The sequence below is a fragment of the Trichechus manatus genome, unplaced genomic scaffold, assembly GCF_000243295.1.
Source record: "Trichechus manatus latirostris isolate Lorelei unplaced genomic scaffold, TriManLat1.0 scaffold00139, whole genome shotgun sequence".
Taxonomy (NCBI): Eukaryota; Metazoa; Chordata; class Mammalia; order Sirenia; family Trichechidae; genus Trichechus; species Trichechus manatus.
In genome coordinates, this window is record NW_004444075.1 from 1,020,137 (window position 1) to 1,046,169 (window position 26,033).

Sequence of the window (26,033 nt, forward strand, 5' to 3'; positions counted from 1 at the left end):
TTTTTTTTTTTTTTTTTTTTTGTTAAATTTATCTATTAGCTGGTGTATACTAGGATGAAGCAATACAAGGATGGATTAATAATAGTAATTTCCCTGATCGAGGCCATATGTATTAAAAAGAACAAGTATATTATGCAGAGGGAATAGCATGAAGAATTATTGGAGATAGTGAGAAGCCCAAGTGAGACTGCAGATTGATGGAAGAAAAGGGAGAAGGCATAAAAAGCAGCATATGTCAAGGTAGAGATATTCGTTCCTCCAAGGTTTCCTTCATATCTTTGATGCTTAGCACTGAGCAGGCGTATTGTAGAGCCAGTAAATATTTGTGGAGCTAATTAATTAACAGCATGTTTCTAGGACAGCACGGTGATTGACCTGGATAAAGGTTTCATTTTGAAGACTAAAGAAAAAATAAGTAGCATTATCTAAATGGGTCAGAGTATAGAGGTGCCTCCATGCTGAGAAAAGTTTATACTTGCTGCAGTACTACGCCTGCTTTTGATCAGAGGGGTGATGAAGTGAGTGTGGCGATCTATGAAGATGAATGTGGCACTCATGTGTAGACCTGATTGTATTATAGCTAATAATACAGGAATGGGCAATATCCAAACCAGGGAAATATGAGAGGCCAGTGCTGGAGAAGCTATATGAGTATCTGAGTTTATGTATGTGACTAGGGATGGGATTGCGGGGCATGGCCAGGATTGAGTTCCTTGAACTGAGTGTGGTTATTGAGAAATGAAGGACAGAGGTTTTACACGAGCAAGAAGGTAAAGTTAATGCAGGAGAGTCAGTGGGAAACAAAGGTTGGAGAATCTAACTCAATTATAATGGATGCCATGTGTCTGGCTCTCTTTAGTGGACCTGGTGTGTGTGTGGGCCTAAGTGTGTGTGTTATACAGCTTGAAGCATACATGATCCAGTGTGTGCTTATGTGTGTGTGTACATGTTTGTGTATTACACAGTTTGTAGCATACATGAGCTGGTTTGGGCCACAGAATATCTTAAGAAAACAACTCCTTTCACTTAATAGTCTGGGAAAAGTTAGGATTCAGAGAGAAGGCCTATCAAACCATTGAAGGAACAAAGGCTCACAGCGATGAAGAAGTTGGCCAGGATAGTGAGAATTGCTCTCCATCAATACAAGGATAAACTGCAGCTTCTTTAAAGACAGGATTGGCCTTGTTGACTCACTCACTGGTTCTAATCAAAGTCCTCAGACATTGGTATTGACAAGTAGGAAACTGCTTGGAGATATAAATATGACAGGGCTACTGTGGACCCTTATATCAGCTCTGGTTTAATCTTCACATCTTTTGCCGACCAAACATCAGCATTAAAAAAGTCAATTGGCTAAGTACTGCTGATTTTTTTTTTTTTTAAAGTGAGCTGCTGATCCCAAACAGAGTTTCTCTGATTCTACCAAGCTCATAAACATATGGTATGCTGAGTTAGCACCATGTTGCTACCCTCATAGCTCACTCTACTAGGCGTCATGTCTCACTGGACACTACTCTGCTGCATCCATCAAACTTACACAGTGACTGCCTCTCGGCTTTGCCCTGCATTTTAGCTTAGGTCCTAATCCAGAAATAAATAAGGCCACGGTCAGCAGCTGACTCTAAATGGAATAAATATTGCTGCTAGTTCCCCACTGAACTGGTACCCTCATTGACCAGAAAACTTTTATAGCCACTTGACTTCTGAGATGTAAAGTTGTTGTGAAGAATCCATTATATACAAGGACACCAATTAGGCTCCATTTAATAAAGGCTAGGCTTTAACCCACCATTTTTTCTGTTACATCCTTCTTACAACAGTAGATATAACAGAATAATGGCTACTGTTTTGGGGAAGAAATCCCAGCTATCTTTGTTTTTCTGATAGGTTGTTTTTATTAATTCTTCCTTGTGGTTGGAGAGCTAAACAGAGTCTGGAGGGGTTCACACTTCCCTGGCCTGAGAAGTGGCTGGAGGGTCCATGCATTGTAGTCACATGTGGTTGCTACCATAGTCTTCTCACAAATCACCCATTCCTCATCATGGGAGCAGTCTGAAACTAATTGTGTGATTTTAGTAGGTGTCAGAGATTGAATTGTGTCCCCCAAAAATATGTGTATCAATTTGGCTAGGCCACGACTGTATTATGTGATTGTTTAACATTTTGTCATCTGATGTGATTTTCCTATGTGTTGTAAATCCTATCTCTGTGATGTTGATAAAATGGGATTATTGGCAGTTACATTAATGAGGCAGGACTCAATCCACAAGATTAGATTGTGTTTTAAATCAATCTCTTTTGAGATATAAAAGAGAAGTGAGCGGAAAGACGGGGGGACCGCATACCATGAAGAAACAAGAGCCAGGAGAATAGTGTGTCCTTTGGACCTAGGGTCCCTGTACTGAGAAGCTCCTTGACCAGGGGAAGTTTGATGACAAGACCTTCCTCCAGAGCTGACAGAGAGCGAAAGCCTTCCCCTGGAGCTGACGCCCTGAATTTGGACTTGTAACCTACTAGATAGTGAAAGAACAAATTTCTCTTTGTTAAAGCCATCACTTGTGGTACTTCTGTTATAGCAGCACTAGATGACCAAGATACTAGGGAAGAAAGTAGAGTAGGGCCCAGCCATAACAACAATCTAAGCAAAAAGAATTTCCATGTGGACCTGTTTAGTGAGTAAAAATCCTCAGAAAAGGGCTATTCTTTTGCTGGTTATTCTGCTTTGTGCATGTTTTCACAGAGATATAATGGAAAATGGATAGCTTAAGAGAGATCTCAGGTATTCAAGGTTTCTTGGTCCAATGTTATCTTCAGGAATCTTGCTGACATTTCTTTAGTGTCTCAGTTTCAAAATAATTGATTTTTCTCTCAATAACTCACTCTCTGTTTTATGTCCCCGTCACAGTAATGGATTTTGTACCTTATTCCTGATATTGCCCTCTACTAATGTTGGCGGCTTATGTCCTTATTCCCATGATGGCTGACCAGTTAGCCAAGTGACTGCTCCTTCCCTCCTTGTATAACACTCTTGATTGCAGATTTAAGAGTACATGTGACCAACGTATGCATTTTTTACAGTCATCTCCTAGTCTAGGACGTGCCCATTTTCAAGTCTCAGATAACCAAGCCCTTTAGGCTTCTATGTAATCCTTTCTGGACCCCCTCTACTGAACTTCTTCTGTCTTCCCTGTCTCTAGGGTACCGATAATATGCCCCAAGAGGAATTTTAACTCTGTACCACAATTCTGTGGAAAAATCATAGGAGAAGTGTCAGGTCTGTGGCATCAGAGAGACCTGAATTTCTGGTCCAGTTATAGTATTTTAATATTGAATGTTATTTAACTTCTCTTACCTGTAGTCTCCTCATCTCTAAAAACTGGGTCAATAATATTAACCTTTTGTCATGGTTTTTGAGGGTTAAATGAGCGAGTGCTTATATATGCCAGGCGAATATAAATACCAGCCCTCTCTCTATCTCTGGGGTGAAGTCACCCCTCTCTTTCTGCCTCCCTCCCTTTTTCTCTGCCATCTTTCCTTCCTTTCTTCAAATAAAATTTATTGAGTGCCAGACCCTGTACTATGTAGTGAGGACACAGCTTTCAAATGACTCACAGCCTCGTATTGAAGACAGAGGTGGAAATCAATAACTTCAGTCTACTCTGTAGATGCTGTAATAGAGATGCACATGCAGTGCTAGGCGGGTGAGAAGGAGGTAGTGGCCAGTGGGGCACAAAGGTCTCTCACCACTAGCTAGACTGGATCTGCTCTCCAAAAAGATAAATAATAGAATGGGTTTGCTTTAGGTTTGCTGCTGAGTATATTTTCAATAATATTTTATTATGTATGAATAAACCAAAAACCAAACCCGTTGCCATTGAGTCGATTCTGACTCATAGCAACCCTATAGGACAGAGCTGAAACTGCCCAATAGGGTTTCCAAGGAGCAGCTGGTGGATTCAAACTGCAGACCTTTTGGTTGGCAGCCATAGCTCTTAACCACTGTGCCACCAGGGCTCTATTATGCATGAATGGTACATTAGTATTACATAAGAAATTCTGCTAATCCCCTCACTCCCAGCAAACATCTTCAAAGTTCATATCTCTAAGCATTTAACCGCTTCAATGTTTTTTCTACTGTTCTTCATGTAACCCTTTACTATATAGTTGTTGGTCTAGGACAATGGACATGTTTCACTACTCTAGGCTAGTAAAGGTCTTTCTACTGGCTGCAAATGTTACTTTTTTTCAACCAGTGGAATCCTATAACCCGAAGTATCTGAAAAAGAAGAACAATATATAGATGTGAATATCAAATTATCCTTTTAAATACCCTTATCTTCAGACCTTTTTAGAGACATTAATAAGAGCAGATGATTCATCCTTTATCTTCCTTTACATAAAAAAAGGCAGCATGCAATACTATTTGATCATTGATCAAAATACAAAGTTTCTTCCACATGGACAATAAGAAGAGAGTGAAAGATTTATCTCATGCACAAAGCTCATCTGGAAAATTGAAAGGAGCCCCCTCCCCTTTTCTCCTCAGTAGCAAAGTTCATTGCCAGTTTTAGCTGGAGAGTTGCTTCATTTTTTAAATTTAATAGCTTTAAAGACACGGTGGTGGTGATTAAGGTATATTCAGAATGGAGGGCATTAAGTTTGTTATTGTGGTTTGGATTGTAAGCTCCTCACCGAATCCTAATATGAGTGATGTCAGGACATTCAGCTTACTTAACTTTCCCCAGCCTTTCCACCTGGAAGAGATAGGCTTCCTTAGCTCTTCTCCCTCATGACTCAGAGGTGCTGTCACCTCATCTTCTCAAGTAAGAAGCAGAGGATGATATAATCTGCGGATGTGATCGGTGTATTGATATCTTTAGAAGAGAAGCTTTTTTTAATCTTTTAGGGTAAAGACCTTCCTTTGAGGGAGAGATTGTTATTATTATGTTTTATTAATAGCAAACTTCACACTTAAGATTATAGGAAGATGAAAAGCAAGGTTGATTCATTAGGGAAGCCAGCAAGAATTGACTGTGATTTTGCTAAATTGTAATGATTTAACCATGCACTGTCACAGAAATCACAGCATTGGGATTGCACTGCAGCATACATGGTGAGGCAGGCAGGGCAACAGTTATCATTCCAATTTGTAGACAAAACAACTGAATCTCCCCAGAGATGTGATTTTCCCAATGTCACACGGGTAGCATGTCCCATAACTAGACCTGAATACTGCTGCTGTTGTTAGTTGCCGTGGAGTTAGCCTCCTACTCATGGTGACCCCAAGTACGATGGAAAGAAATGCTGCCTGGTATTGTGCCATCCCCATGATCTGTTGCAGATTGGACCCTTGTGATCCATAGGATCTTAACTGACTGATTTAGACTGGAAGTAGATCTCCAGGTCTTTCTTCCTAGTCCATCTTAGTCTGGAAGCTCCACTGAAACCTGTTTAGCATCATAACAACACGCAAGCATCCACCTATAGATGTGTGGTCACTGTGTATGAAGTGCACTGGCCAGGAATCGCAACCAGGTCTCCTGCGTGGAAGGCGAGAATTCTATCCTGAACCACCAATGTCCTCATACCTCAGACTACCTCTTCTTATTCAAATGTATTGTGTTTCTACTAATCCCTATTACTCTCTCAGCTAAAATTGTCCAAGTCTGCACACCCATATATTTGTTTTAATATGGTTGCATTTTTTCAACTATCTTTTCAAACAAACCAGCAAATAATCTAAGTTCAACTGTAGTTCTTTCTCCCAAGATTTTAAGTAGATAAACTACCTAAAATTTAGTTCATATGTTTAGAAACAAGTAAAATTAACCAAGGAAAAAATTATATATATATATATGTATGTACATATATATAAACATACATATATATAAATTTGGGGAAATATATATAAACTACTAAGAAAGTGCTTTAACTGAGTATTATCTTTGCACTAAGTGGTACTCTAAGTGCCTGAAATAGCTCCATTACAGAAAAAGCACCTACTGAAAGATTGCTTTATGGCAAGATGCAGGGGAGAGTACCATAAACCCTTCTTGGTTCTTATGCCTAGAGGGAGAGAAGGGCAGTCAGTTCCTCCATTTAAATAATGTAGGAAGAGGAGCAAGAAGGAAAGCAAAGGGTGGCAGGCTGCCATAATGATAACTATGTTTTAAATTTGTATTTAAAAAAAATTAATAGCAAGGTTGTATGAATCAAATAATTTGGTTTTATGCATTTCCCTAAACAAAACTGGGAACTAATCAGAAATGAAAAGATTAGGGACAAAGAAGCCCACTAAGTTGTAGGAGGCTCCTATTAGGAACTACTTCCTAGGAAATAAATGATCCAGAATGACCTACAGTGTCTGCTGTACCATATTATATTGAGTACATACCCTCAGACTTAGTGTGGTCAGGTGCACCTGGGGAGATTGTTAACATTTCAATTTACAGACCCTCCTCCACAGCAGAAGGTGTTTGGGTGGCACAAATGGCTTGTGATAGGCTGCTAACCAAAAGGTTGATGGTTTTAACCCAGCCAGCCGTGGAAGAAAGGCCTGATGATCTGCTTCTGTAAAAATTACAGCCAAGAAAACCCTATAGAGCTCAGTTCTACTCTGACACACTTGGGGTCACCATGAGTTGGAATCAATTCAACAGCAACAGGAACAGATTTTGTTGTTGTTTTGCTTCTCCCCAGTGGTTCTGATTGACTTGGTGGCATCCAGGTATCTGTATTTAGGTCTGTGTTTTAATACTCATTGATTCTGATAGTGGTGGTCTGAAGACCATACTTTAAGAATTTCTGATGTGACTGGTGGCCATTCTTTAAAAATATTGGTGTTCCTTTGCTTTCTTACTAAGGAAATGAAAATAGATATCTCCAATTAAAAACGTCGTAATTTGTGTTTAATAGTGGATTAATATTGTATTACATGTCCATCATTTTTTTAAGACAGAGTGAAAATAATGTACTGAATGAAAGGATTTACCACGCTTAATCTTTGCTTTATTAAGAGAAAATTGATTTCTTCTATGTCCATAGTCTTGCCAAATTAATGGGAGTTCTATAGCTATTCACTCAATCTACATTTAACTGGTTAGTCTTCCAACTGTTTCTCTTGAATGGATTCATCAGTTTTCGCCCTATCTTGTTTTTGCAATGAAAATGTGTAGTGATACTAATGCTCTCTTCAGGATAGGGTGTGGGCCAGTGTGGGGAAGAGCCTGAACTGCATTATTGCCATGGTGGATAGACTGATTGAAGGAGATGTTGGCAGTGAAGGCAGCGGCGGCCACAGCAAAGACGGAGAAAAGGACCCTTTGCCAGCAGACTCCATCACATGTCACCCAAGGGGTAAGGAATCATTTTTTCCCAATTATTGACTGAGTAAATAAAATAAAATGTCATGAGAAAACGAGATAGAAAAAGAAGCATCAATAGTGCCTTTGATGACAGTGCTGATAGCATGCTTTTCCACTGCTCTGGCTTGGATAATGGAAGGCTATTTATCAAATTGCATCACAGTTATATTTTCAGAACTGCTTGCAATGCTTTTTTTTTTTTCTTTTGTTACATAAAAGCCGTGTTTTCTTTTAAAGAGTCTAACATACTTTAATCTGCTTTTATGCGTTCTCAACAAATTTTGTTAGGAAGAAAAACAAGCATCAGCCCTCAACCTTTGGAAACTTGGAGGATATCAGGACACAATATCTCAAAATACTCCTTGAACATAATATGATAGAATGCGTTTTGCTTTATTCTGAGGAATATTTTTGTGAATTATCTCAAAAACATTTAAGAAAGTTTGACTCTGAGGAATATGCTTTTGCATTATTCTGATAACTTTACCTGTTGTCATCGAGTTGATTCCGATTCATAGTAAGCCTGTAAGACAGAGTAGAACTGCCCCATAGGGTTTCCAAGAAGTGACTGGTGGGTTCGAACGGCCAGCCTTTTGGTTAGTAGCCAAGCTCTTAACTACTAGTAAGGCAAATATGCATACCTATGTGTGTGTGTATATATATACATATATGTGTGTATATACCCAAAACCAAAACCCATTGCTGTCAAGTCGATTCTGACTCAGAGTGACCCTATAGAACAGAGTAGAACTATCCCTTGTATGTGTGTTTATATATGCGTGTGCGTGTGTGTGTATACATACACATGTGAGTATATACGTATGTGCCTATAGATAGATACAAATCAATACTTTCAAATATATGGCTTCTAAAAATGTTGACCAGCAAATATGATATGCAAATAAAATTTTAATTATGCTACGTCCTTATAAATGCCAAATTAGAATGGCTTTTTTGTTATAATTTTCTCGTTAATTTGATTACTATTGACAACAAAGACCAAGACAACTATCTGCATTTCTTTATGGGCATAGGAACTTCTGTTCGAGTTGTCCCAGTCCGTTTGCTAGGGATCTTAAGTGTTAGCAGAGGGTAAACAGTTTTCTCCTATCCTCATCTGAAATTTGTTTTTTCTTTTACTTAGGAAAATGAGTCATAAGAAAATACGGACTCTTATAAATTTAAATTTTCCTGATTTTTTCGTTACTCACATTTTCATCAGGAGTTTTAATTACGTGAAACATTGATCGTTCATCACTTGAATAACAGAACCCTTTCTAAATCATATTTGTAAACTATGGCTTTGCAAAATTTTCTTATTGTAAATGGCCCCTCTTCCTCTATAGTGTATTTGTGATTTACTGGTAAATTTACACCAGTGTCTGTTATGTTCACACCTCCTTGGTTCAAGTGTGTTTGGGGATTTTATTTTTCTAATATCAATTTATTAATTAATAAATCTAGTCCAGTTACATAAATGCACACGAATCAAAATGAAAGTTTGTCATAGCTATGTCATAAAGAAATAGAATACTTCAGTTTTCTTTAATTGAACATTTATTGATGATCAGGAGTGAGCCACACACACACTGTGCTGGGCTCTAGAAATTGAGGGAAGTAAGCAGAGTCTGTTTTTAGCTTAAATAAGGAATGCTGGATTTTACTGCATTTTTTTTTTATTTGTTTGTTTTCATGTCCCCAAACTTCCTGATGAAGAGAATAAAGCTCCAAATATATGTAAGAATTACACATTTTATTCATATCTTGTATTTTATCAGAAGATTGTATCTGCAGGGTCAAAAATAAATTTTAAAAAGTAAAAATAGTTGGCATATAATTTTGATAGATAAACCATCTGTAAGAATTGATTCATCACTTTTATTTGAATGTGAGACATTATTTGGATATAGCCTAAAACCAGCTAGAAGTTGCTGCAATTGTAGAATTGACAACTTGAGCAGCTTTATAGATGGTTATAGTCACTTGACAACATGTAGACCTCTCACTAATTTTCTTATTTTTATGGTTTGATTTATTTTATTATCCGTGTTCATTTCATTCATTCTTTTTTTGTGTTAAAGGAATTTCAGCGGGTAAGACATTATTTGTGTACAATGAACTATTATTTTGGTCTGAAAATTATTTAATGTAGTAAATGTCAAGTAATTTCAAAATTAAAGCTTTGTTAACATTTTACATATTAGACAATTGTGTATTAAGTGAATATTCTGAAGAGGATAATTGTTACATAAAAAAGATGCTTAACATACACAAATAGATGTTTTACAAATTAATCTATGCTCCGGTGTATTTAACATATGCTATGGACGTTATTGCGTATTTGAAGGGGGATGAATTAGCTTGACCTATTACTTTTATTATAGAATTCCTCTTAAATTTGGGAAAAAAATTTCAGTTTCTACCATGAATTTTTTCACATAAAGCAATACAGTAAAGAAATAATAATAGCTTTTTAACCTGGTATAAAAGCAAACAAATAATCTAAAATCGTGCATCTACCTAACTATACCCAAACTATTTCTGATAAAGAGGTTTAAGATACGCATTCATTAATGATATGTCATCCAATTTACTTGTATTTTTAATTTTATTAGAAAAATGATAATTCAAAAGATGTGTGAAAGAAAATAAAAGTACATATGACTTTTATTATGTCAACCAGACATAACCATTTTGAACATTTCCTGTGTGTGAACACAAACAAACACATTCACATTTATTTTAACCAAACCGGAGTCCACATTATAAATATAGATGTGTGTTTTGATATCCCGCTTTTCCATGTAACGTTACGTTATGAATATTTCCTCACATGCATTCTCTGAAAATGAGATTACAAAAACTGTAAATTAATCCATCAAAAGAGAAACCACTGCTTAAGGTATTTAATTATTCTAAATAATGCTGCATTTAACACATAAGCATTTGTAAATATATAAATCTTTAACTACAGCTCACATATTTTCCCCTAAATTAGATTGCTATAGGTAGGATTACTAGGTCTAAAGTTGGAGTATTTTTTTTTAAAGTTTAATTTTGAAATGTTAGACTCACCAAAGCATTGCAAAAGTAGAACAGAAGCTGCTTATAGGTTCCTCATCCAGCTTTCCCTGATGTTAACATTTTAAATAACTGTAGAACACTTACCATGACTAAGAAAGTAACTTTGGTACTACACTATTGACTAAACTACAGATTTTGTTTGCATATCCCAGTATTTCCATTAATGTCTCTTTTTTTTTCTATTTGAGGATTTAATCCAGGGTCCTATATTGCATTTACTCGGCATATCTCCTTAGCAACTCTAGTCTGTGACAGTTCCTTAGTCATTTCTTATTTTTTCTTGACCTTGACACTGTGAAGAGTACTCGTTAGGTATTTTGTAGAAAGTCATTCAGTTTTTGTTTTTCTGATGTTTTCTCATTATTAGAAAGAGCTTACAGATATTTGGAGCCCTGGTGGCAAAATGGTTAAGAGCTTGGCTGCTAACCAAAAAGTCAGCAGCTGGAATTCACCAGCTGCTCCTTGGAAACCGTATGGGGCAATTCTACTCTATCCTATAGGGGCGCGATGAGTCGGAATCGACTCACCGACAATGGGTTTGGTATTTGTTTTTTTTATTTGTTTATTTGGAAAGAATATCATACAGATGAATTTTCCTTCCCATCACATAACATCAGGCACTATATGATATCAACATGACTTATTACTGGTAATGTTAACCTTGATCACTTTGTAGTGATCCACTAGATTTCACCACTGTAAAGTTACTGCTTTTCCCTTTCCATACTTCATTTTTTAAGAGTCACTGAGCCCAGCTCATACTTAAAAGAATGGGAATTACACTCCATCTCTTGGAGGGAGGGGTATCAAGGAATCTGTGGACATATGTTAAAACCACCACAGTAAATAATAAATATTTGAGGAGAGGTATTTTAGAGCTATACAAATATACTGTTTCTCCTTAAATTTTCACTCACCAACTGTAGCATCACATGACTAATTGTAGCCTGGAACAGTCATCCCCATAGTTGTCTAATGGTGATTTTCTATCTCCCACATCCCTTCTTCATTTATTAATTGGAATTATTTTGTAAGGAGAGTTGTTCCTTCTCTCACATTTTATTTATCTATATAATTATTTGTTTATATTTGTGTGGACTCATAGATACTTATGTTATTCTTTAGTTTATAATCCAATACTGTATTTATTTTGTTGCTCAAATTTTTTCCAGCTTTGGCCATTGGAGCACTTTCAAGTTGGCTTCTGTGTCCTAAAGTTCCCCCTACACCCCAGCCCACCCTCCTCTTTTTTAGCACTTCCTTACTTCCTGACACAACAAGGCACTTCAGGCTCATCTTGTATATTTTCTGCCCCAGCCCTAGATCAGCCACTTTCCAAGGATCCCTGGTTCCTTTTTTTGGAGAATAGCATTTAGAAACCAGTATCTGCGTAGGCAGGAACATTTTGGTGGCTCTTTTAAATAATAGGTGTTCTCACTAATAGTATACACTCTTCTAACTACAGTCTTCCCAGCCTCTAATATTTTCATTAATTTTATGACAGGTTGGATAAAAAAAATCGTATTATAATTAGGGGTTATTGATGAAGTTGGACATTGAATAGCCTTTTATTATATTTCAAAAAATATTTTTATAATGAAAGCATTTCGTCAGTAGACCCAAATTTATTCCCAGCCCATAGCTGGGGTGGAAAAGCAATTTAACTCTTTTATTTAAAAAAAATAATTTATTAATTGAATTGATTAATTAATTGGCATAATCTAGAGTTTATTGCAATGTATAATGTGGTAAATACTACTCAAAAAAACCAAAAACATTGCTATCGACTTGATTCCGACTCATAGTGACCCTACGGAACAGAGTAGAACTACCCATAGGGTTTCCAAGGAGCACCTGGTGGATTTGAACTGCTGACCTTTTGGTTAGCAGCTAAGCTCTTAATAGGTATTAGTATTTTCACAAGATCATTAGTGATTCTTTTCTTCATGTTGTATCACTTGTGGGTTTATTTGTTTTATTTTTTTCATCTTCCTTTATGTTAATTTCTGCAAAATTTTTAATCAATTTCTGGAATGTTCATTCTATTTTATATGGTTTTGATTATTATATGTTGTGACACATTTTAAAATCTCGTAGGGTAAGATACCCCTAGGAGAGTCACTTTCTCTTTCCTCATCACCATCTTTTATTTTCATATTTTAGCTATAATATATGTTGTTGTTGTTATTTAATGTGGTTAAATAATGGTCTTCTGGATTGTTGCTAATTTATCCATTTGTTAATGTTCCCCTATAATCTATATACATCACTCTTTTCTAATTTCAAATTTTTCTTTTTAAAGTATATTAATTAATTATCAATTATACTTTTAATCTGTAGTTTTGAATGTTTTTTTTTTGTTGGTTGGTTTGTTTAGGTCTAGGGTCTTACTACATATATATATTATTTCATCAATTTGTCTATGGGATTAATACAAATAGTGCTGAAAGAAGTGAGATTTTTCTTTATTCTTCTGAACAGAAATAATGAAATAAATGTTCCAAACTTATATGGCTTATAAATATTTATATTTTCTTAATGAACAAAGATTGTCATTTGATTTTCAGTACAGTTAAATGCATTTGTGAAGCATCTACTGTATGCATAACACACCTGCCTTCAATGTCCTAGTAAATTAGAGATTTAAGAAAAAAATCATTCAATATTAAAATCTTAGATTTTGACATGACCCTCCCAAATTATTTTAAGAAGCTTGCCTAGAATAATTCTGCCAAATTTCACCTAGCCTGTGATAAACATCTCCAGTGACAGAAAACACTTTTATTTTCTAGAGCCACATACTCTGGATGTTGATTCAAATCTGTTTCCTTTAATTTCACCCACTTGCTGAGATCTAATCGTCTGCAACAAAAAGAACAAGTTTACATTCTTTTTTCCACATTATAGGCTAGCTTTTATCTGAAAACAACCATCATGTCATTTTTGAATTGTTACTTTGTGGGTCACTTTTTTCAAATAGCTCCAATCACTTCCAATAATTGCTTTTCTTTGAACCATTTTTAGTTTGTCTAGTTGTGGTTCCCAGAAATAAGCTCAGTGATCCCAACGTAGTGCCATAACTGCAAAGTGACACACAAGGACCACTTCTCTACTTTTAGATCATATTTTTCCATTCATAACATCTAAGCCCACTTAGTTACTTTGATAGCCATATTTTACTACTAACTCCATTGATAGCCATAGCCTTGCTAAATTTGACTGGCCCTACAGACTCCTCAAGATTCAAGAAACATTTAAGCACCACTGTGTGCTAGATGGAACCCTGGTGGACCAGTGGTTAAGAGTTTGGCTGCTAACCAAAAGGTCAACAGTTCAAATCTACCAGCTGATCCTTGGAAACCCTATGGGGCAGTTCTGCTCCGTCCAATAGGGTTGCTATGAGTCGGAATTGACTCCAGGGCAACAGGTGTTTTCAGATGTGCCAGACGAGTCCCTAGGTGGCACAAACGGTTTGCTTTTGGCCACCAACCAAAAGACTAGTGATTCCGACCCACCCAGCAGCACCACGGGAGAAAGGCCTGGCGATTTGCTTCCATAAAGATTACAACAATGGAGTTCAGTTCTACTTTGTAACATGGGGTTGCCATGAATCAATCCCGACTATACTGCAATGGGATTTTGTATGTGTTAGACATTGTGAAATCTTAGGGGCATGAGGATGACTAAGACACAATCTATCTCAATTCTATTGGAAGAGATGGATGTTTACCACATGATTGCAGTGTAATACACTTTTGAGTTAACTCTGATAGTAACCTGTTTCTTTCATTCATCATAACTACTTTCCTACTCAGGTTTATTACACTCACATTTTATAGACATTTCTGGCCCATTCATAGAAGTAATCAATAAAAAAGATGGGAAAACAGAACTAAATATAGATCTTTGAGCACATCACTAAAAAGAACTGTGTGCCTTGAAATACATTCGTTAATCATTACCCTTTGGGGATGTGTGTCTATCCAGCTATATATTCACCCATTCATGTTATTGCGTGGTCTGTATTTCTCTGTCTTTTACAAGAGTATCAAGACATGCCCTATGTCATTGAATATATTTTCCTGATCTACAAGCTATGTTGTTGTTAGTTGCCTTCTAGTCAGCTCTGACTCATGGCAACCCCACATACAACAGAACAAAATGTTTACTGTTCCTATACCATCTTTGTGATCATTGGTATGCCTGAGTCCATTGTTGTGGCCTCCTTTATGTATTTCGAGTACTTTCCAACCTAGGAGGCTTATCTTCCAGCAGTATATTGGACAATATTTTGTTGTGATCCATAGGGTTTTCATTGGCTAATTTTCAGAAATAGGTCTCCAGGTCTTTCTTCCTAGTCTGTCTTAGTCTGGAAGCTATGCTGAAACCTATCCACCATGGGTGACCCTGCTAGTATTTGAAATAGTGGTGGCATAGCTTCCAACATCATAGCAACATACAAGCCACCACAGTATGACAAACTCATAGATGGGTGATGGCACCAATATATAAACCCTGTCAAAAATCTGAATTTCTGTGACAAAGTTATTCATAATGAGCCCATGCTGGCTTCACCTTAGCACTGCTTTATCTTATGAAGGTGTTAAAAATCAATGCAGATCATAGAATTAGTTCCCTTATCACTGGTTAGAATTTATTGTTTCTAGTTCGTTGGTACTCATGTTTTTTCCTCTTTCATAATACCCTTTTTAACTTACAAGGCCAGTTTCACATTTACTTCTAGGATCTGAGAATTCACTATCTTTTCTAAATCTTTTACCTTATCTCTGGTAGCCTTCAGTTCACATAACTCTCTTATCATTACCAGGGATTTGCCTACAATTTATAACCAGTTATCAACAGCCTGCTAACGCCAAAGATTAGGCATCAGAAAAATTCACTCCGATTTCCAAAAAGAAACAAATCCAGGGTTTTTACAAGTCACTCCTTCTTTCCCATCTTTTATTTTTAGTTACCAAGGCTATCTGCCTAATACACTTGAAATAATTAAGGACCTAATTAATTAATTAATGCAATTAATTATATGGGAGCGCTGTACTTTCTGCACAATTTTTTTATAAACTTAAAACTGCTTTAAAAAATAAAATCTACTAAAAAAAATAGTTAGCAAGACTGAAAAGGTATCAACTGATTCCAGGTTTATGGAAATAGCTTTAAATAGATTTCAAGTGTATGGGGCAGAGGAGGATAAAAACCACTATGACCGGTCAAGAGGGATACCATGAAGGAAAGGAAAAAGCATTTTTACTGCTCATTGAACGCATGGTCTCACATTTTTATTTTTCATCGAGTTCAAGTTATGTCACCGGTCCTGCCACAGATTGTCTCCTTTGCATGTTCCCACCACAAGCTATTAAAACCTTTCCCAGCATTATCACAAAGGGAGTGGCAAGTGTCAAGGTCCATAGGCATCATGAAAGATAACATGAATGAGTCAAAACAGATAGATGGAAACTGGGGCAAATGTGGAAAGATATGTTCCATTGAAAGGGACTACCATTCCAGCTCCAACCAATTATTCCATGGAGGAATGTGGACCTAAAGTTACCGTTTCTGCTGATTTTTTTTTCAGATAAATCTAATTTTTTTATATGAAACATTTAAGTTTTTCAAAGGTCAATAATTGATTCACAAACTTGTTAAAACACTAGAAGGCCAAATAAAATACATTGGCAGGCCAAACAAGGCTAGTCCATGGGCCACCATTTTGAAACCTCTGACTCCTCTGTAAAGGCTGCTTTAAATGTCATCCTCCCTACTAGACTTGGATCTGTGAAAAAATATACCAGGTTTTTGTGATTTGTTCTTGAATCTCCAGAGCCTAACATAATTCTTAGCAAATAGTAAAGAGAAACTAACTGCCATCGAGTCAACACTGACTCATGGAGGTCCCAAATATTAAGGAATAAAGACCTAATCACCTTGATCTACAGCTGATACCCTACAAGAAACATGTAGGCAGTTTTCTTGATATTCTTCACCAAATTTCTTCAATACATGTGCACATTCACACTGTAGGGAGTTCAAGGGCGTTAGGGGCTGGTCAAGGAAAAAGATATGACCATGAGATAGCGGTGTTGCACAACCAGCTATGTATTAGGGCTAATGCATTGACAGCCACATGGGGTGGGGGGTCCCCACAGCAGGGAATCCTCCAGAATCAGTGGCACAGGAAGAAGGGGAAGAAGGCCTGGAAACTCCAGTGGAAAAGAAGGAAGGGGGAAGTTTACATGTTCTTAAACGACATCCTTTTGCAGCAAGGTAATAAGTCTCTGGGTAGGAGAATCCCAAAAGATAGACACAGCTGGGGATCCTTATAGCTACAGGGTTTTATCTGATATATGGCTAATTGATGCTAGGTGCAGTTTTGCTGGGTATATAAAGCAGGCAGGTACTAAACAGCTAAAAATATGCTTTATTTTTGGCTTTTTAGGGGACTTCTATAAATACGTAAACAACCTGGGTCCAATTCACAGTGACCATCTTTGGCTCATTTATGTAACATCCAAACACATGCACAAAGATACCAATGTTCTCAGCACATAAACTCAACATTAGACAATTATTTCAGTGGTTTTACAATATATAACAAGTCTAGGTTTTTTGTTTTTGTTCATACTTGTTTTTTGTAAAATAGAAAGACATAAGCACAAAGCATCAGTTTTCATTTTAAAGGCTTAAATATTGATATTCCTGAAGGTAAGAATTGCTACACACAAATATTTTGAATTTCACTGAGAAAGAAACATCCATGAACCAGGCTTTTGAAAGTAACAGTTTGGCAAGTGAAACAACTTTTAAAGTATATACGCTTACTAGTTAAAAAAAAAAAAAAAAAAAAAAAACTTAATAAATAATCAAAAGATACTATAGATAATTTTATTATAAATTTAGAATTCCAGTAATAATTGCACATTTTGATACTTTTGAATGTCCGGTCTTGTCAGAAAAGTACTGTTGTTTCTCTTAAAAAATTTTGCAGTAAGTATGATGTAACAAAGCAACACTTGACTCAGAGCCAGGATACTTGGCAAGCCACCATTTGCTGCGTACGTGGCTACATGGCTTTTGGCAGGTCACTTAAATTTTCTGGACCACACTTTCTTTGTCAGTAAAATAAAGATCATCAGCAAATGTTTTAAGTTCCCTTCCAGTTATAATGTTTTATGGTATTAAAATTGATGCTACACAATTTAAAGTAATTTTTCTTTTTCCTTTCAGTCATCCAACGTATTTTAATTGAGGACCTACTATGTGCCAGGCACTATTCTAGACACTAGAATTATATCAATAAGCAAAACAGACAAAATTACTTGCCCTCCTGAAATTTATGGTCTAGTAGGGGAGAGACATTTAAAAAATTACATAAGAAATAGATGATAACATAATATGTCAATGGTGACAAATGCTATGTGAGCAGAGAGAGAAGGTTTTTGGGTACTGGTGGAGGGCAAGGATTGCAATTTAGTGGAGTGACCAATGTAGGCTTCAGTGAGAAGTTATATTTGTGCAAAGACAAGAAGGATGTAAGGGAGTGAGCCATGTGGATATCTGGGGAAAGGCTATATTGGACATAGAGAACACCTAGTGCAAAGTCCTTGAGAGAGAAATGTGTTTGCCATGTTGAGAGAATAGCAAGGAAGCTGGTTTGATTTGAATACAGTAAGTGAAGGAAATGCATGTACTAGGGAAAAAGATCTTGTAGGGCCTTTTATTGACTTTGGCATATACTCTGAGAAAATTGGAGAAAAGTTGGAGGGTCTTGCACAGAGGATTAACCTAATTTGACTTACATTTTAACACATTGGCTTTTGTGTTGAAATTAGACTATTGGTGGGAAGGGTAGAACCAGGTATAGACCAGTTAGAAGGCTAATGTAATTATCTAGGTGAGATGTGACAGTGGCTTGGACTAACAAGGTGGAGGGTTTTGCATAGAGGAGTTACCTAATTTGATTTAGATTTTAACACATTGGCTATTGTGTTGAAATTAGACAGGTGGAAAGGGTAGAACCAGGAATATACCAGTGAGATATGATGGTGGCTTGGACTAAGAAGGTGGTAGCGGAGATGATGAAAAGTAGTCAGGTTCTGGATATATTTTGAAAGTAGTGCTAACAGGGTTTTCTCATGGTTTAGCTGGGGGAATGAGAGAAAGGAGGACTCAAGAATGAATCAAAGTTTTTTGACCTGAGCAACTAGTAGGATTGGGGGGCCATATAAGAAGTTGAGGAAGACTCTGGATATATCAGGTTTGGAAATAATTACGGGAGCCCATTTTGAACATGTGAAGTTTGATATGCTTAGTATACATACATTTGCATGGAAACGCCAAATATGCAGTTGGATATAAGAATCTGGATTTCAGGAGAGAGGTTCAGTCTGAAGACATAAATTTGGAAATTACCAGCATATACCTAAAGCCATGAGACTGAATAGTATCAACAAGGGATTGAATGTACAGAGAAAAGAGAAATGGCCTTTAGACTATACCTGGGCACATTTCAGTGTTAGTAGTTAAGAAAGAAGTGGAACCAGGCAGGGAGTTGGATAAGGAATGGTCAGTGCTATAGTAGAAATATCAAGAGAATATGATATCCTGAAACCAGGATTAGAGAGAATTTCCAGGAGAGAGTGCAATATGCCTAGTGCTGATGATAGGTCAAGTAAAATGAGGACTGAGAAGTGACTTTGTTTAGCAGTGTGGAAATCACTGACCACGCTGACAAGAGTAGCTTTACTAGAGGAGTAGGGGTTATAACTAAGTGGAGTAGATTAAGAGGAAAGGGAAGAAAAAGAACTGGAGACAGTATGTACAGACAACTCTGCTGAGGAGTTTCACTGACAGGAAGCAAAGAAATAGAATAAAAGTTGTCAAAGGAAGTGGGTCAAGACAGTTATTTCTTTAAAGGAGGAGAGATAACAGCATGTCTGTGTGCTGATGGGAATGATCTACTAAAAAAAAGAAATATTGGTAATGTAGGGGTGAGGGGGTAGGGAGGATTGCTGGAGTGACACTCTTAAGTAGGTAAGAGGGGATGTGATCTGGTGTACAGGCAAAGGAGCTGCCCTTAGCTAGAGAAGAAACAGTTCATCCTCGAAACAGAAGGAAGAGCGTAAAGAACAAATGTTGGTAGGTGTGTAGATGTGGGGGAAGCACGCAGAAATTATTTTATGATTGTTTCAATTTTCCTTTAACACTAAGAAAACATTGCCATTGAGTCAATTACGACTCATAGCGACCCTACAGGACCAGAGTAGAATTGCCCCTTAGGACTTCCAAGGAGCAGCTGGTGGATTCGAACTGCCAACCTTTTGGTTAGCAGCTGAGCTCTTTACCACTGCACCAGTAGTAGCTAATATTTATTGGTTGCTTCTCCTTTTTTTTTTTTTTTTAACAGTAGTACACGTATTGTTTTATGACATTGGTTAACAACTCCCTGACATGTCAACCCTCTCACTTCTCAACCTTTTTTTTTTTTTTTTCTTGGTGAAAATATACATAACGTTGCCATGAGTCAGAATCAGCTTGGCAGCAACTAACAATAGATAAAGAAGTAGAGGGTAGAAATAATCTGCACGCCATCACACATAGTCTAGTAGCAGAGGCCAGGTTCTGACTCTAATGGTCTGGCTCAAGAGTCTGCTCTCTTAACTGCTATGCTTCACAGTTTCTGTTCCCTCCGGGAAATAGCGTCTCTAATCTTACTCTGTACAAATAATTTTTCACTATCATGCCTGTAACAAAATGTTAAGTTTTATCAGATACAAATTAGTGATATTATGAGATCACTTCATGAAAATCCATCCCATATGTATTTCTTGAAGGTTTACTGTGGAGTGGAGTCTTATGCAGAATTTAAGAATTGCATGTAGTCATAATTACATTTGCAAATTTAGTTAACTTGCTCATAAATATGGTGACCCTCATGCCCACAGAGAAACTGGGATAGGAGGAGGAAAAGCAAGATTCAAATCTCCCATCTGGAGACTCTAGGGCATGTAATTATTGAATAGAACGTCCTGGGAAATGTACTGTTTACGTTATGTTCTGTTTGTTTACTTCCCTGCTTACTCAACACTTACAAGTTGAATCTTCAGAGATGAGGCTCTATTATATTTGTAGAAATCAAAACACTAGTGGACTGTATTCCACTGGCCTTGAATACTACTAGAAAACTACTACACTCACCTTGTTCACCTCAGGGTAGAAATGCATCACCTCTTCCCTTCTCTGGACACCTATACTCTAACCAGACTTCAATCAACTCAGTAAACTCTTCACTCTATACCTCTTCTCAACCTTAGATGTGGGACAAAATTTGAATGGCACGAGCTCTCTGAGGCGGACATATTAGTGATATCAGGTTGCTTAGTGGCCTATTACCTAAGCAGCCTCTTCTTAAATACCCAGCTTATTTGTAGGACAAAGTCCTGAGGTTACAATTTTTTTTTTTTTTTTTTTTTTAAGGTTGAAAGGCAAAATAAGTCCAGTGAATGAATGTGGGATTCTTCTGGGCCAGTATAACTCAAATCCAAAACTTCTGTGCTACAACAAATACAGGGCTTGTTTGATTAATGGATTTAGTTCCTGGAACCTGTCTTAGCAGAATTTACTTAAAGCTTTCAACTATGTGCAACAAAACGAGAAGTTTAACCAGGATATCATCTGATGCATTTCCTTTGCTATTTTTCTAAGAGCAAAACTGGGAAGTTTTATAACACGGTGTTCTCAGGCTGGCAGGGTTTAAACAAACAAGATTCCCTTGACATGAGAAAAGGTTGCCTTTGTTTTTCTCATAGCAATTTGTCTTGAGTTGGGCAGTGTACTCATTTCTAATACCTCTGGAAGGTGCTAAGATTCATCGTTTACCTTGGCTCATAGGTCAGTGGACACCAACGTCATTATACCGTAAGATACATGTTTGTCTTGTGTTTGACTCTCCTCAGAGCCTTTAAGGCCACTTTGTGGTAGAGGGAATGGAAGGTGCAGCATTCACGTGCTACCTTCTTTCCCCAGTTACGAAAACGGTGAGTCCCTTTGCCCTACCCGATACCTATTGTTTCTAGATTGAGTCTTGCTTCTTAGCTTTTGGCTCTCTGCTCATACATATACTCTGCACCATCCTGTTTCTCTCTCCACCCCTACCTCCCCGGCATTTGCTACATCTACTATGGTGACTGCCCAGATGTAGTTTTCCATTGGTTTTGTTTCATGGCTTCTGGCCTGTCTTAGTTCATGTTCTCTAGAGGAACAAAAATAGTGATGTGTGTGTGTGTGTGTATGTGTGTGTGTGTGTGTATAGAGAGAGAGATTTCAAGGAAATGGCTTATACAATGGTAGGGGCTGGCAAGCTGCAAACATGTACATCGTGCAGCAGGCTGGAGACCACTTCTGGCTCAAGGGATTGTGGTCCGGGGCTGGCAAAACCGAAATCTGCAGGTCAGACAACAGGCCGGATACTTTTGTAGGCTTACGTCCCGAGAGCCGTAGGTCAAGCAACAAGAAGAGTGCAGGGTCAAAAGGGAGAGAGAAAGAGCTCTCTAGAACATTTGTTCATATTCTGGAGGCAGACTGCACCCCCAAGGAAACTCCCCTTTCAACTGATTGGTTAATCACATCAGATCACATCACGAAAGGTAATTACATTACACTATGGAATAGCAACCAGTCCAGGTTCTGCCAAACCATTAAGAGTCATAGCCTAGCCAAGTGACATATAAAATTAACCATTATATGGCTCAACATTCACTTCTACTTCAATTTTGCCTTTTCCAACTCCTTGAGTCAGCTTAGCCCTTTCCCTCTTCCTTTCCCATACCCCTTATCTCTCCCTCCAGTTGATGGCCTTGGTTTATGGAACTCAACATTACCAAACCAGGCATCCTTCTCGGATCTATTCCTCCACAGCCTCACGTTATGGATGGCTCAGCACCTGCAGACCATGCAGCCTTCCCTGAACTCCCTCCACATAGCATTTCTTCAAATGTTCAGCAAATGACACAACCATGAAGCAATGTGATCCTTTGGCCAAAGATGAGCTCTCTTGCCTCTAAACCATTAACTCTTCTAAACTTGTTTTGTTATTGTCCTAGCTGTTATAGCACTTTCCCACTCCCTTATATTACAGGCATGACTTTATACCTGTTACCCTTCCTTCTGTATGTTAAGCTCCTTGAGGGTAGGAGATATGAGTTATAGACATTATAGACAAAAACATTTTTAAAGAGAAAATTAAAGCTTTAGCCATTCCTTTGTGAGAGTGGTTTGAAATGTTCATTGGAGCAGAAAGGCCATTTATGATTGTGTGGGCACTTAAGAGAGGAGCTCAGGTGGCACAGTGGTTAAATGCTGGACTGCTAACCAAAAAGTCGGTGGTTTGAACCCACCAGCAGCTCTGTGGGAGAAAGTTGTGGCAGTCTGCCCCTGTAAAGATTTACACCCTTGGAAACTCTATGTGACAGTTTTAGTCTGTCCTGTAGGCTCACTATGAGTTGGAATCCACTTGATGGCAGCCTGCTAGGCCAGTTAACTCATGTGAGAGGTTTCATTGGACTTCATATATCAGAGGCTCTATTTGTCCAATGAATAAGTATACTTTTGAATAAGTATACTTTTCATGATGGCAGCAAAAAGAGGGTTGAAAAAACATGATGTAAGGAACTATTTTTAACAAAAAGTTAGCGTTTATTAAAGTGATATAAATACAGTTTGATTATTCAATTCCTGGACCAGAGATGGGAGGTGGACAGGGATAGGATCAGGAAGGTTTGAAAGAGGACATTCTGAGTAGCCAGGGAAAACATTCTTGGTAACCAAGCCTCAGTGGGTTCTTTTCTTTCCCTAATTACTCATCTTTTGTCTGGAATTAGCCTACTTTCTGTGCCCCACATCCTTGGCTATGTCTAGGTGTTTTGAGGTCTCTTATGATGAGGTGTCTGGCGTCCAGAACCATGTTGGCCACATGTATTATACTTATACAAATAAGCTTAGCTATAAATAATTGTAGAGGAAGCTTTATCATTAATTGACTCCTCCAAGTTATGGTGTTCACATTGTAGAATTGTACCTGAAACACAGGACCTTCACTCAAAGGAGCACACTGGTAGGCATATCTTGGTTGACGTAGGGCATAGACCACTCAAAGACAACAGTGACTCTGTAAGTAGGGGTACCAATATCCCCCACCACTGTCACTCCACTCCTAACCATGCACCCCTTCAGTTCTGTGTTACCTGAGGTTTGAGCATAGTATAACACCCCTGTTTGCTGCAAGTTTGGTCTGTGTTCTCTTTACAACCTTGGGAATTTTATCATCCTTCTTAAAGGCCATTCTAATTGTTTGCCTTTCATTTTATCAACTTAGAGGTGAGTGCTAAGAAATGGCCTCTTTGCATAAAGTTTAACAGACATGCAACCCTTAAGCTTTTCTTTTTTCCGTGTCTGAAAGGTTGTGATAACAAAAATAACAGTGGCTACAAGCTTTTGTGAAGCTAATTATTTTAAATGAGCAAAGACCAAGCACCTGAGAAGAAAATGGCTCAGAAACTGGAATGAAAGCATTATGTTCTGCTACAGTTGGTTGGTATTTGGCTCTTTTATTTTTCTCCTGAGGAACGTAAGAGCCGCCGAGCTCAGAGGACGTGAACTTCCTATACAGGAAATAGATGGTGTGTGGAGGAGGTGAGGGGGACAGCTGGCAGCTGTTCTTTGAATTCTTCAGTGAGCGTCACTTGAATACATTATAGAAGCAAGTTAAGGACTGGGAAACAGGCTCAGCTTGGATGGCTTCCAACACAATTCACAAAGCTCAGGAAAAGCTCAACTAAGCCACACACATTTTATGTTTTCCTGAAGAAACACTCTGCTTTTTGGTCTCAGGGTTAAGAGGTTTCAGAAAGTTTTTATGTATAGACACTAAACCATTCTCTTCACATTTCCCCTAATCACTGAAAAGAGCTCAGAGGATAGAATCAATGGCGTAGGCACTTAAGTGCCTGCTAGGCCAGTTAACTCACACGAGGGGCGTGGTCAACATGGCAGACTAGAGGGGCGTGGTCAACATGGCGGACTAGTTAGACGCTTTCTATATCCCTCTTACAACAAAGACCTGGAAAAACAAGTGATTTGATTCTATGTGAACATCTGGCAGCCCTGATCAAGGCAAGGTTAAGAAATCCATCTGAGTCATACCGGACAGGAAGACCGTTTGGAAGAGGTGAGGAGTGCTAGAGCTGTGGCGGCGATACTGAAGAGACACAGCCACGCCAGGCCGCGGTGAACCAGGCAAACAGCTGTGCTGTGCACGCGCTCGAGAAGCAGTTTTCTGCTTGGACACTCCAAACCAGTGAAGAGCAGCTCCTGAGAGGCTAGGATAAGTACCTGCGTGCACCCTTTCGCAGCGATTTAAAAAAAAAAAGCCCATTTGGGAAAAAATACTCCCTTTTACCTCCTACCTCTGCGCTCTGCACTGGATTTGGGAAAAACCTCTCTCCCTTTTATCTCCTCCCTCCGCGCTCTGCACCGGGAGTCCACTGAGCTGGAAGTAGATCCCCAAAGACGCCCTGACCCATTCTCCTGGCCTTGGAGAAGGAACAAATAAGCTGCTGGCTCCCTTAGGCTAGGAACACAGGGTCGACACAGCTCCTTTGCTGGCCGTAGAAATCAGGGGCCTGCAGACTCTGAGTGCCATACACCCCTCTATAGACTTGTGGGGACCCATCTCAACAGCATTAGCCGTCATTACCAAAGTACAACAGGGAAAACATCTAAAGTTTAACTTCAACTGCTTCAGCTGTGAACGGGCAGATATGTGATCCTCGAAACAGCCCTGCCCCATCAAGTAGGCACTTTTATTGATCTGCAGCAGGGTCTTGAGGACTGGTGGTAGCTCCTAAAGTGCCTAGTCACCTGCTACATGAGTTCAAGAAAAAGTGGTGCCCTCGAGTCTATGCAGCCAACATACTGGGGTGCCCTTATCCAGGCTGCAAAACTCACCTACCTATTCACCCTAGAGAATAGGGACATGCTTTTCTTTCAGAATCTCAGGGGCAGCTGTCCATGCCCTGCCTGGCTCAGTGCATGATCCCCTACCACAGCCAGAGTCCAGTCCCTGCACAATCACCCATGCCTCTCTAGGACTGGGGGTGAGAACCTGCATCACACACTTGGGGACAGACAGCCTGCACACCTGAGCTTATCCCATATAGGAAATTTTAACCAACTCTAGCATGCACATACTTAGTTACAGAACTAACTACCTGGTGACAAGACATTAGAGATCCAGAGGTGTCAAAAATCAAACTAGTGCACACGAGCAGCCTATTTGGGCATATCAAAACAAAACAAAATAAGAAGCTAGGTTTCAATAAGCAAACACAAAATAAAATTATAAAAATTGATGGCTCAGAGACAACAGTCAATATCAAGTCACATAAAGAGGCAGTCCATGATGGCTTCAGCAAGCTCCCAAAACAAAGAATCAATAAATTCTCTGGAGGAAGAGAACTTCTTGGAATTACCAGAGGCAGAATACAAAAGATTAATATACAGAACTCTTCTAGA

At 38.3% G+C, this 26,033-nt stretch overlaps 1 protein-coding gene across 10 annotated transcripts in view; it reads left to right on the forward strand.

Annotated features, from left to right (window-relative positions):
• Positions 1-26,033, forward strand: part of INPP4B (inositol polyphosphate-4-phosphatase type II B) — a 961,283-nt gene that overhangs the window by 817,390 nt on the left and 117,860 nt on the right. For all 10 annotated transcript variants that reach the window (XM_023739719.1, XM_023739717.1, XM_023739718.1 and 7 more), the window contains one exon: positions 7,197-7,356. In XM_023739719.1, the coding sequence (XP_023595487.1) occupies positions 7,197-7,356 (160 nt within the window). The remainder of the gene's footprint in view (positions 1-7,196; positions 7,357-26,033) is intronic.